At 44.1% G+C, this 13,566-nt stretch overlaps 1 protein-coding gene across 1 annotated transcript in view; it reads left to right on the plus strand.

Moving 5' to 3' along the window:
• Positions 1 to 208: 208 nt before the first annotated feature.
• The window catches only part of pgm2 (phosphoglucomutase 2), a 79,990-nt gene continuing 66,632 nt past the window's right edge, over positions 209 to 13,566 (plus strand). The window contains exons 1-2 of the mRNA XM_078546133.1: positions 209 to 313; positions 13,347 to 13,514. Of these exons, the coding sequence (XP_078402259.1) occupies positions 257 to 313; positions 13,347 to 13,514 (225 nt within the window). The 5' untranslated portion in view covers positions 209 to 256. The remainder of the gene's footprint in view (positions 314 to 13,346; positions 13,515 to 13,566) is intronic.

Below are 13,566 nucleotides of genomic sequence, written 5' to 3' on the forward strand. Positions count from 1 at the left end.
GATCGGGCGCTGATTGGACAATAATAGAAACTCTAGCTGTAATTGGTCAGTGGTGGAGGCTTTGATTGGTCAGTAGTGGAGGCTCTGAGTCTGGTTGGACAGTAGCAGAAATTCTGGCTCTGATTGGTCAGTAGTGGAGTCTCTGGTTGTGATTGGTTAGTAATGGAGACTCTCCCTCTGATTGGTCAATAGTGGAGGTGCTGGCTCTGTTTGGTGTCGGGGGCGGAGTTCGCTGGAAGTGGCTGTTGGTGTCGGAATGGCCGGGACCGTTGATCTGGACCGGGCGATCGTGCAGTGGCTGGAATGGGACAAGGTGAGGAGGCTGAGGCCCGGAGCTGGGAGGGAGAGATTCCGGCTCCTGTGAGAAGCGGCGCTGCTGCTTCTCCTGTACTAAGCCCGGGGCATCGCTCCCTCGGCCGGGAGCTGGGCATCTGGCGACTGTTTTTGGCTGGTGTTTCCAGCTGCGAAATGTACCTGTCGCCCCTCTGGACAGGAATTAACATGGATCTCAGCATTTTTAATTGACGCTAATTAATTGGACTGTGACAGCCATTGAAACGCGAATGATGTTGATGGATTTGTTTTCCTGCAACCTCACTTTTCAGAGAATCTTACATTCGGACATGTCCCTATTCTCTGTTTTATTTAAATGCATGCTCTCATTCCTTGTTCTTTTTCCCCTTTCCAAAATGTATTATCTCATTTTCTATATTCATTCATGGGATGTGAGCGTCGCTGGCTATATTGCCCATCCCTAATTGCCCTTGAGAAGGTGGTGGTGAGCTGCCTTCTTGAACCGCTGCAGTCCATGTGGTGTAGGTTTGCCCACAGTGCTGTTAGGCAGGGAATTCCAGGATTTTAACCCAGTGACAGTGAAGGAACGGCGATATATTTCCAAGTCAGCATAGTGAGTGGCTTGGAGGGGAACTTCCCTCATTGTTCTGACTTGTGCCTTGTAGATAGTTAGACTCTGGGCAGTCAAGAGGTGAGTTACCAACCCTCTGATCTACTTTGGTAAGTGCGGTATTTATATGGCTCATCCAGTTAATTTTCTGATCAGTGGTGACATTTCCAGCCATTTTCAAATCTGACCAGCACCCACCCTGAAATGAGTTCCATGCTTGCCCACCAACTTTACCCATGATGCCACATCATCATCTCCGTTTGATATCAGTTGTAGGAAAACAGCTGGAAATAAGTACATGATTTGGTTTATCATTGCAAGTTTGGAAGTACTGGAGATTTTCAGCTTAGCGTCTGAAAACTAAATAGACCTTATTACTAACCTAATTGAATTCTTTTGAAAAAGTAAAGCGATTGGTGGATGCTGTTGATGTGTGCCTCAATTTCCAAAAAGTGCTCAGTCAAGTACCATAAAATTCTGCCTGGCCTCCTGAGTTTTTCCAGAATTTTCTGTTTATTTACTATAAAGACAGCTACTGGGTTAAAACAAATCATATGAGATCATAGGACATATATTATGCTGATGAGATTATTGGTTAAAATCTCATTAACAGCAGGGTTGTTATGAATGGCGGAAGATCACAAATTAAGTTCCACAATGCTCTTCTTAGTGCTATTTCTGTTTATCGTCTCCATCACTGATTAGGTAGTTAGTGCATTAATTGAACTATTCTTTCATTTTTGTGTAAGATGATATAGATGAAGTAATTTGGGCAAAATTAATAGGTTGCATATAGGCAAGTAATGGAAATTGGCTGTGCGTGACAAATGTTCATTAAAGTCATGCATTTGAAGTTTGGAAACTCCAACTATGTTCATAAAATGCATAAAATGGGATGTGGGCTTTACTGGCAAGGCAAGTATTTATTGCCATCCCTAATTGCCCTTGATCAGAATGGCTTACAGGGCAGTTGAGTCAACCACATTGTTGTGGATCTGGAGTCACATGTAGGCCAGGCCAGGTAAGGACAGCAGACTTCCTTCCCTAAAGGATATTAGTAAACCTGATGGATTTTTATGACAATGGGTGATAGTTTCATGGTCACCATTGCTAAGATTAGTTTTATATTCCAGATTTATTAATTGAGTATTAGAACCTGTGACCCAACGCATTAGCCTGGACCTCTGGACAATTAGTCCAGTGACATTATCACTACGCCACTGTCTCCTCTTAACTAGAGCTAGTCTAACCGGAAATGTTATTTTAGAAGAATGTGAATGGCTGGCTGGACTAGACAACATGCATACAAACTTTGCTGCAAAGTTGTTGGGAAGTATTTCTTTTTGCTGAGTTATCAACCTCTGGAACAAGGTGTTGAAACGTGCAGGAGTAATCAGTTTTCTACTTGGTGGTATACTCCTCGCTGTTGGAGCATGTCCAAGCTGCAAGCAATTTCATTGTCTTCATCTCATAACTGAGGAGTCTGATGTGGGATTGGCATGGACGTCCACAGGACGGGCAATTCATGTTGCCATTGTTGGTGTTTAAGGGGAACATCTGCAGGAGCACCACCTCTGGCTTTCTTTTAGGTAAGTCAGATTCTGCGAGTTTGGTGTAGATGGTCCTCGAAACATACTGAACCAAATTTCAGTGCTTGCCTCCACATGAGTCTTTTAGCTGCAGTGTTTTCACAAGAGGTGATCTGCAATGCAGAGGTTTATAAGGATCTCTTTTTAGGGTGTCCTTGCATCATTTGTACTGACCACCTTGATGTAGTTTGCCCTGTAATAGTTCCCCACAGAAGATCTGCTTGGGGAATCTATAGTCATCCATGCTGGAGATATGGCCTACCAATCTAATTGAATTTTCTGGAGGGTGGTGTCCATGCTGTTGAGCCCAGAAGGATGAAGGACCTCGTTATTTGCGATTTTTGTCCTGACATTGAATTCTCATGATGAATATCGTGTGATTTGGAGGCGTTCCAGATCTTTGTGGCACCTATAGCAGACCCAGGATTTTGCTTCATGCAGCAAGGTGGTAAGGACAACAGCATAGTAGTGTTTGATTTCAATCTTCAGCTTAATAGCTTGCTGCTTCCAGGCATTTTCATGGAGTTGACCGGAAGCAGAATTTGCTTGCTGGATGTGTGCATACCTTCTTCAATAATGGCTTACTTAGGGGGCACACTGCCAAGGTATGAGAATTTTTCTACAACATTGAGATTGATACCAATGGCTAGTGCTTTATAGTGTGTGCCTGGTGCTGGCTGAAACATAATTTTGGTCTTGGAGACACCGATTTGGAGAGCAATGTTTTTGGCAGCTCTCAAGAATTTGTTTGCCAGAGTCTGGATGTCTGTCTTGTTGTGGGCAGCTAGGGCACAGTCATCTGCATACAGAAGCTCTCTGATTACTGCCTCTGTGATTTTGGTGGAGGCAGCCTGGGGAGATTGAAGAGCTCCTCTGAATAGAACTTAATGTTGATGCCTGCAGGCACATCACTGGTGGCTTCTTTAAGCGTCGCAGCAAAGAAGAGATTGAAGAGTTTGCGATGCATCCTTACTTTACGTAGCGATTACCTCAAAGGCATCGAAAATCATTTTGATGGTGTGTGTTTAAAAGGGAACTTGGCCTATTCTTCAGAGAACATTTATATTGCTAGTTAGTAGAGATTAAGGAGTTGTAGGTGTCCTGAAATCTGGCTTGATTATCTTAGGGAATTGGGGGGTGGGGGAGGATTTCTAAGAGTTTTTCTTGAATTGGCTTGAAACCTTCATCTCGTTGCCACTCTCCGGTGATATTGTGGCTAATGGTTGAATAAGTATTAAGTGTGTTTGCATTATTATTTGGGTAGGACTAGCTTGATAGGGTTGTCTCTCTTTTTTTTGAATGTCATCCCAGCTACACTTGTTATGTCTTAATATTTGTAAGTGATGCTAAGGTGCTTGGAGACGGATTGGTTGCCTACAGATTTGTTGGCTGCATGATTCACTGTTTTTGAAAGAATGAGAAGTTAAATTGTGAATCTATACATACGTCTTTACAATCAATCCACCGATCTGAACTGTCTGCTTTTGTTATGATCCCTGTAGAGACAAATAATTTTTTAAAAAGACATTGATTTTCCAGCGACCGACAAAGAGCCAAAGGACAAGATTTCACTTTTTCTAACTTTTACTGGAACAAACTAAAATAAACACAGATCAAGCATTAACTAACAGGCAACTAATACATCAAACTAAGAAAGGGACTTTTGCATTAACTAACCAGTACAACTGAAATAGTCCTTACAAAACTCCTTTCACTGGGTGTCATACTTCTGGCAGAGAGCATTAAAGGAACAGTCTCACAGTGACTCCCAGCTCTGCTCCATGTTCATTTCTCCTCGCCACACCAGGTAGAATCTTCCAATATTCTTCAACAATTGTTCCACTCAGTCTGAATTTTCGGGATCCAATTACCATCAGCAAGGCACACCTTGGCAACTCTGTTCCTTAAATTTTCAAGAGCTCCAATTGTTCTGTTCCCTTCTGAATGGAAAACAAACTTTCACAAGCATCCTGCTTGGCTGTTAACACAAAACAGTTCATCTGCTTTCCCACAGCAATGGCTCCCTTGTCTCTGTGTTTCAAATAGCAGCTGTCCCTTTTCTATGAGATAATATGTAAAGGGGTTAAACTTGACACCTCCAACTCACGGGGTTTCTGTTTGAGTTTCTCTACCCATGGCAACCAGATCATATGGGCACATCTCCAAGCTGAAGTATTTATCATGACTTAACCTTCTGAAAAGAGGGATGGTACTGTTTCACCTTAAATTAGAGGGAACATTTTAAAACCTAACAGTCCTCTAAAGCTCAGCTTTCATGACGGCTTTCCCTTTTACGGAAAGAAACTTGCTAGCCTTACCTGGTCCGGCCTATATGTGACTCCAGACCTAGAGCTATATGGTTGACTCTTAACTGCCATCTGAAATGGCCTAGCAAGCCACTCGGTTGTATCAAAATACGACAGAAAAGTCAAAGAAGAATAAAAACAGATGACCAGCCTGCATCTACCTAGGCACCGGAAACAACAAAGACACATCCCAGCCTGTTGACCCTGCAAAAGTCCTTCTCATTAATATCTGGGGACTTGTCTCAAAATAGGAAAAGCTGTTCCACAGACTAGTTAAGCAGTAGCCTCTCATTGTCAAACCTTACTGCCAACATCCCAGTCTCCTCCACCATCATACCTGGGAAAGTACTTTCCGATCATCAGACAGACCCACCAGAGGTGGCAACACAGTGGTATATAGTTGGCAAGGAGTGGCCTGGAGCCCTCAACATTGAGTTTGACCCTGTGAAGGTTCATGGCATCAGGCCAAACTTGGGCAAGGAAACCTGCCGATTACCAAGTACTGCTCTCCCTGAGCTGATGAATCAGCGCTCTTCCATGTTGAACACAACTTGGGAGAAACACTGAGGATAGCAAGGACATAGAATGCACTTTGGGCGGGATACTTCATATCAGCTAAAATGCGCCTGTGGCAGGTGGTGAGAGAGTCAACTTACTTGATCTTGCCCTCACATCTACCTGTCACAGATGCATCTGTCCATGCCAGTATCAATAGGAGTAACCACCACATGTCCTTGCTGAGACAAAGTTCTGTCTGCACATTGAGGATATCCTCCATCATGTTGTGTGGCACTACCACTGTGCTAAATTGATAGATTCATAACAAATTCGGCCACTCAAAATTGGGCATTCATGAGGTGCTGTGGACCATCAGCAGCAGCAGAATTGTATTGAGCCACAATCTGCAACCTCATGGCCCGTCATATGCCTCACTCTACCATTACCATCAAGCTGGGGAATCAACTCTGGCTGAAAGAAGAGTGCAGGAGGGCATGCTAGGAGCAGCATTAGGCATACCTAAAAATGAAGTGCCAACTTGATGAAATTTCAACACAGGACTACATGTATGCTCAACAGCAGAATCAGTATGCAATAGACAGGGCAAAGCAATCCCACAGCCAACAGATCAGATTAAAGCTCAGCACTCCTGCCACATCTATTCGTGAATAATGGTGGAAAATTAATGGGGGTCTCTCCACAAATATCCCATCCTCAATGATGGGAGAGTCCAGCACAGCAGTGTAAAGACAAGGCTGAAACATTTGTAACCATCTTCAGCCAGAAGTGCTGAGTGAATGATCCAGAATTGTATATGTTGCACATTTATTCATTTAAAGGATGTAAGTATAAACCCAGCAACTGCAAGCCATTCAGTTTAACCCTTGCTGGTGGGAAAGTTTTTCTAAACGATAATCCCGGGACAAAATTTGCCATCACTTAGACAAGTCTGGATCGATTAAGGAAAGCCAACATGGATTTGTTAAAGGCAAATTGTGTTTAGCTAACTTGATTGAGTCTATTGGTGAGGTAACAGTGAGGGTTGATGATTGTAATTTAGTTGATGTGTATATGGAATTCCAAAATTTGTTTGAAGTGCCACATAATAGACTTGTCAGCAAAGTTGAAACCATGGAATAAAAGGGTCAGCGACAGCATGGATGTGAAGTTAGGTCAGTGACAGGAAACAGTAGTGGTGAATGATTTATTTTCAAACTGGAGGAAGGTATAAAGTGGAGTTGACCAGGAGTCAGTACTAGGGCCTTCTATTGTCTATTGTTGACTATACTTAAAGCTGGGATAGACAAATTTGGGGTGTCTCCGGGATCAAGAGATATGGAGATTGGATGGGAAAATGGAATTGAAGCCTAAAATCAGCCATGGTCATATTGAATGGCAGAGCAGGCTTGACGGGCCATGTAGTCTAATCCTGCTCCAAACTCTTGTGTTCTTGTGATATATGTTAATGACCTTGACTTCAGTGTACAGGGCGTAATTTCAAAATGTTTCAAAGACACAAAACTTGGAAGTATTGTGAACTCTGAGGAGGATAGTAATAGACTTCAAGAGGAGGTAGACAGTTCGGTGGAGTGTGCAGACATGTGACAGATGAAGTTTAATGTAGAGAAGTGCTAAGCAATACTTTTTGGTAGGAAGAGACCGACCCTATAAACTAAAGGATAGGATTCTAAAGGAGGTGCAAAAATAGAGGCACATTTGAATATGTGTGCACAAATTGTTGAAGATGGCAGGGCATGCCACTAAAATGGGAAACAGGCAGACAGGATCCTGGGCTTTATAAGTAAGAGGCATGAAGTTCATAAGCAATGGAGCTATGTAAAACCTGTGTCAAATACTGGTTTGGCCTCAGCTGCCGTATTGTTTCCAATTCTGGGCACAACGCTTTAGGAAAGATGCAAAGGCTTTAGAGAGAGTGCAAAAACAATTTCATGGCTATTCTAGTTTGGTACTTTACAATGAGAAGAGATTAATTAATTATCTTGTTGTGCGGGGTCCTTCAGGGAACAGTGGCCATAACGTGATAGAATTCTTCATTAGGATGGAAAGTGATGTAGTCCGATCTGAAACTAGGGCCCTAAATCTAAACAAAGGAAACTACAAAGGTTTGAGGCATGAGTTGGCTAAGATAGATTGGGGAACTTCATTTAAAGGCATTACGGTGGATAGGCAATGGCTAATATTTGAGGAACAAATGTATGCATTGCAACAGTAATACATTCCATTCTGGTGCAAAAGCAGAACAGGAAAAGTGGCTCAATCATGGTTAACAAAAAAAATTAAGGACAGTATTAGATTCAAAGAGGAGTCATATAAAGTTGCTGGAAAAAGTAGCAAACCTGAGGATTGGAAGCAGTTTAGAATTCAGCAAAGGTGGATCAAGAGGGGAAAAATAGTGTAAACTCACAAGGAACATAGAAGCAGATAGTATAAGCTTCTATAAGTAAGTAAACAGAAAAAAGTTAGTGAAGACAAATGTAGGTCCCTTACAGTACAAAATGGGAGAATTTATAATGGGGAACAAGGAAATGCCAGAGCAATTAAACAACTACTTTAGTTCTGTCTTCATGGAGGAAGACACAAATAACTTCCCAGAAATGCTAGGGAACCAAGGGTCTAGTGAGGAGGAGGAATTGAAGGAAATTAGTTTTACGAAAAAAAATAGTCCTGGAGAATTTAATGGGACTGAGCCAATAAACCCCCAGGGCCTGATAATCTACATCCCAGGTACTAAAGGAGGTGGCCATGGAAATAGTGGATGCGTTGGTTGTCATCTTCCAAAATCCTGTAGATTTTGGGATAGCCCCGGCAGATCAGAAGGTGGCAAATATAACCTCATTATTTTAAAAAGGAGGGAGGGAGAAACAGGGAATTACAGACTGGTTAGCCTAACGTCAGTGGCAGGGAAAATTCGATAGTCTATTAAGAAGGATGTGATAACAGGAGACTTGGAAAAGATCAGCTGGATTAGACATAATCAAAAACAGAATTACCTGGAAAAACTCAGCAGGTCTGGCAGCATCGGTGGAGAAGAAAATAGTTGATGTTTCGAGTCCACATGACCCTTCAACAGAACTGGAGTATATCCCAGTTCTGTTGAAGGGTCATGTGGACTCGAAACGTCGACTCTTTTCTTCTCCACCGATGCTGCCAGACCTGCTGAGTTTTTCCAGGTAATTCTGTTTTTGATTATGTCTAATCCAGCTGATCTTTTCCAAGTCTCCTGTTATCACCATTGTCGATTGTTGTAAAAAGCTATCGAGTTCACTAATGCCCTTTAGGGAAGGAAATCTGTCATCCTTACCTGGTCTAGCCTACATGTCACATGTGGTTGACTCTTAAATGCCCTCTGAAATGGCCTAGCAAGCCACTCAGTTGTAACAAACAGCTACAAAGTCACAAAAAACGAATGAAACCAGACGGACCACCCAGCATCGACCTAGACATCGGAAATGACAACGGCAATCGCAGCCCTGTCGACCCTGCAAAGTCCTCCTTACTAACATCTGGGGGCTAGAGCCAAAATTGGGAGAGCTGTCTCACAGATTAGTCAAGCATCAGCCTGACATAGTCATACTCTCAGAATCGTACCTTACAAATAATGTCCCAGACACCATCCCTGGGTATGTCCTGTTCCACCGGCAGGACAGGCCCAGCAGAGGTGGCGGCACAGTGGTATACAGTCGGGAGGGAGTTACCCTGGGAGTCCTCAACATCAACTCTGGACCCCATGAAGTCTTGTGGCATTAGGTCAAACATGGGCAAGGAAACCTCTTGCTGATTACCACGTACCGCCCTCCCTCAGTTGATGAATCAGTGCTGCTTCATGTTGAACACCACTTGGAGGAAGCACTGAGGGTGGCAAGGAGGTAAAATCTTGCCTGATTTCAATGACCATCACCAAGAGTGGCTCGGTAGCACCACTACTGATCAAGCTCGCTGAGTCCTAAATGACATAGCTGCTAGACCGGGTCTGTGGCAGGTGGTGAGGGAACCAACAAGAGGGAAAAACATACTTGACCTCATCCTCACCAACCTGCCTGCTGCAGATGCATCTGTCCATGACAGCATCAATTGGAGTGACCACCGCACAGTCATTGTGGAGACAAAATTTCGCCTTCACATTGAGGGTATCCTCAATGTGAAGGCGAAATTTTGTCCATTGTGTTGTGTGGCACTACCACCGTGCTAAACGGGATAGATTTCAAACAGATCTAGCAACTCAAGACTGGGCAGTTGCTACAATCTTCAGCCAGAAGTGCCGAGTAGGTGATCCCCCCATCATCGCAGATGCCAGTCTTCAGCCAATTTGATTCACTCCATGTGATATCAAGAAACGGCTGAAGGCAATGGATACTGCAAAGGTTATGGGGCCTGACAATATTCCGGCAATAGTACTGAAGACTTGTGCTCAAGAACTTGCCCCACCTCTAGCTAAGCTGTTGGCTACAACATGTGCATCTGCTCAGCTATGTGGAAAATTGCCCAGGTATGTCCTGTACTCAAAAAGCAGGATAAATCCAACCCGGCCAATTACCGCTCCATCAGCCTACCCTCGATCATCAGTAAAGTAATGGAAGGGATCATCAACAGTGCTATGAAGCAGCACTTGCTTAGCAATAACCTGCTCACTGATGCCCAATTTGGCTTCCGCCAGGGACACGCAGCTCTTGACCTCATTACAGCCTTGGTTCAAACGTGGACATAAGAGCTGAATTCCCGAGGTGAGCTAAGAGTGACTGCCCTTGACATCAAGGCCGCATTTGACAGAGTGTGGCATCAAGGGGCCCTAGCAAAACTGGAGCCAATGGGAATCAGGGGGAAAACTCTCCACTGGTTGGAGTCATACCTAGCACAAAGGAAGATGGTTGTGGTTGTTAGAGGTCAGTCATCTCAGCTCCAGGACATCACTGCAGGAGTTCCTCAGCCCAACCATCTTCAGCTGCTTCATCAATGACCTTCCTTCCGTCATAAGTGGGGATGTTCACTGATGATTGCACGATGTTTAGCACCATTCACGGCTCCTCAGATACTGAAGTAGTCCTTGTCCAAATACAGCAAGACCTGGACAATATCCAGGCTTGAGCTGACAAGTGGCAAGTAACATTCGCGCCACACAAGTGTCAGGCAATGACCATCTCCAACAAGAAAGAATCCAGCCATCGTCCCTTGATGTTCTTTGGCATTATCATCACTGAATCCCCCACTGTCAACATCTTGGGGGTTAGCATTGACCAGAAGCTGAACTGAACTAGCCATGTAAACACTGCTTCAAGAGCAGGTCAGAGGCTAGGAATAGTGCGATGAGTAACTCGCTTCCTGACTCCCAAAGCCTGTCCACCATCTACAAGGCACAAGTCAGGAGTGTGATGGAATACTCCCCACTTACCTGGATGAGTGCACCTCCCACAACACTCAAGAAGCTTGACACCATCCAGGACAAAGCAGCTCGCTTGATTGGCACCACATTCACAAACATTCACTCCCTCCACCACTGACGCACAGTAACAGCAGTGTGTACCATCTACAAGGTGCACTGCAGAGATTCACCAAGGCTCCTGAGACAGTACCTTCCAAACTCACGACCACTACCGTCTAGGTGGACAAGGGCAGCAGATAGATGGGAACAGCACCACCTGGAAGTTCCCCTCCAAGTTACTCACCAGCCTGACTTGGAAATATATCGCCGTTCCTTCACTGTTGCTGGGTCAAAATCCTGGAACTCCCTTCCTAACAGCACTGTGTGTGTACCTACACCACATGGACTGCAGCAGTTCAAGAAGGCAGCTCACCACCACCTTCTCAAGGGCAACTAGGAATGGGCAATAAAATGCTGTCCCAGCCAGTGAAGCCCACATCCCGTGAATGAATTAAAAAAAAAGAGATTGGTGTGTAAGATTAAAATACATGGGATTGGGGGTAACATATTGGCATGGGTTGAAAACTGCTTAGCAGATGGGAAACAGAAAATAGGAAATAAATGGGTCTTTTTCGGCGTGGCAGGAGGTGACTGGTGGGGTACCGCAGGAATCAGTGCTTGAGCCCCAGCTATTCACAATATTCGTCAATGATTTGGATGAAGGAACCAAATGTAATTTTTCCAACTTTGCTGATGACATGAAACTTGGTGGGAATGTGAGTGATGAGGAGAATGTTAAGAGGCTTCAAGGCGATTTTAGACAGGTTGAGCGAGTGGGCAAATACATGGCAGATGCAGTATAACATGGATAAGTGCGAAGTTATCCACTTTGATAGGAAAAACAGAATGGTAGAGCATTATTTAAGTGGTGATTGGTTGGAAAATGTTGATATACAAAGGGACCTGGGTGTAACTCTTTCAGAGTTCACCCTTTTACCATGTAACTCTTTCGAGTACATTCACAGTTCTTTGACTTTTTTTTTTCCGGGAGTGGGACATGAACCAACAACCTTCTGACTCAAAGGCGAGGGTGCTATGAACTGAGCCACAGCTGACACCCAGTCACTGAAAGCAAGCATGCAGGTGCAGCAAGCAGTTAAGAAGGCAAATGGCATGTTGGCCTTCATTGTGAGAGGATTTGAGTACTGGATTTGAGCAAGGATGGCTTACCGCAGCTGTACAGGGCCTTTGTGAGACCACATCTGGAGTATTTTGTGCAGTTTTGGTCTCCTTACCTAAGAAAAGATATACTTGCCGTAGGGGGAGTGCAGTGAAGGTTCACCAGACTGATTCCTGGGATGGCAGAATTGTCATATGAGGAGAGATTAGGTCAACCGGTCCTGTATTCACTGGAGTATAGAAGAACGAGAGGGGATGTCATTGAAACGTATAAAATTCTGACAGTGATGGACAGACTGGTTGCAGGGATGGTGTTTTCTCAGGCTGGGGGGCCTAGAATAAGGGGTCACAGTCTCAGGGCACGGGGTAGGCCATTTAGGACTGAGATGAGGAGAAACGTCTTCACTCAGAGGGTGGTGAACCTGTGAAATTCTCTACCACAGAAGGCTATGGAGGCCAAGTCGCCAAATATATTTAAGGAAATAGATTTCTAAACTCAAAAGGCGCCAAGGCATATGGGGAGAGAGCGGGAGCATGGCGTTGAGATAGAGGATCAGCCATGATCATATTGAATGACAGAGCAGGCTCAAAGGACCGAATGGCTTACTCCTGCTCCTATTTTCTGTTTCCAGTGGTGAGGGTCATAGGGGGCCAGTAAGCACAGTTTGCTTGATGGCTCACATGTGGCTCAGCATCAGGCAACAATGTGGATTCAATTGCCGTTCCAGCTGAGGTAGACTTGGGACTTGCCTCCTCGTCCTGCAGCTAAAGAGTGGAAGGTTAATGGCAAACCGCCACTGTCAAAAATTTCCAAGTAGACAGCTCAGGATGAATCAGCAGACAATGAGCCAAGACCTGCCTTTGGGCAGAGCACACATGAAAATGAGCCAGGGACTTAAGCTATATGAATAAGTTGGGGAAGCTATGGTTGTTCTCCTTGGAGAAGAGAAGGTTGAGAAGAGATTTGATAGAGGTTTTCTTAATCATGAGGGGCCTGGTCAGATTAGATAGGGAGAAACTGCTCCCATTGTTGGAAAATCAAGAACTAGAGAGTACAGATTTAAGATGATTGGTAAAAGGACCATAGGCAACAGGAGGAAAAGCTTTTTTATGCAGCGAGTGGTTCTGATCTGGAATGCACAGACTGATGGAGAAGGAGCAGGGGAGTGGGGCGAGCTAAATTGCTCTTGCAGAGAGCCCGCACAGGCTCAACAATCTGAATGGCATCCTCCTGTGCTGTCACCTTTTTACAATTCTGTCCTTTTCTGCTGATGTATGTGTTATGTGATGTTGTTGTATGTTACTAATGTCAGTCTTTCAATTCTTGCTTTGGCAGCAAGATTTGGAAGGAATGTTAACTTTTTATCAAGAATTAGCAATGTTATATATTCAGCTATGATTCACAGCAAGAATGTGACAGCTGTTTATAATGAGTTAAAAAGTATAGCTTGCCTAGCAAGCTTTTGAAGTTTTACTAATCTTTGCTTTTATAGAATCCTAAGACATTGGCAGAAGTCAGGCAGCTGAATTGTGATGGGGACATTGAACGGCTGCAAGAATGTTTTGGGTCAAGGATGATGTTTGGAACAGCGGGGTTGCGGTCAATCATGGGACCAGGATTTTCTCACATGAATGACCTGACAATTATTCAGACAACACAAGTAAGTTGATGTGTGAGCGTGATTCAAGAACTACATATTTTCATGAAAGTTG

The sequence above is a fragment of the Cetorhinus maximus genome, chromosome 1 (genome assembly GCF_964194155.1).
Source record: "Cetorhinus maximus chromosome 1, sCetMax3.hap1.1, whole genome shotgun sequence".
Classification (NCBI taxonomy): Eukaryota; Metazoa; Chordata; class Chondrichthyes; order Lamniformes; family Cetorhinidae; genus Cetorhinus; species Cetorhinus maximus.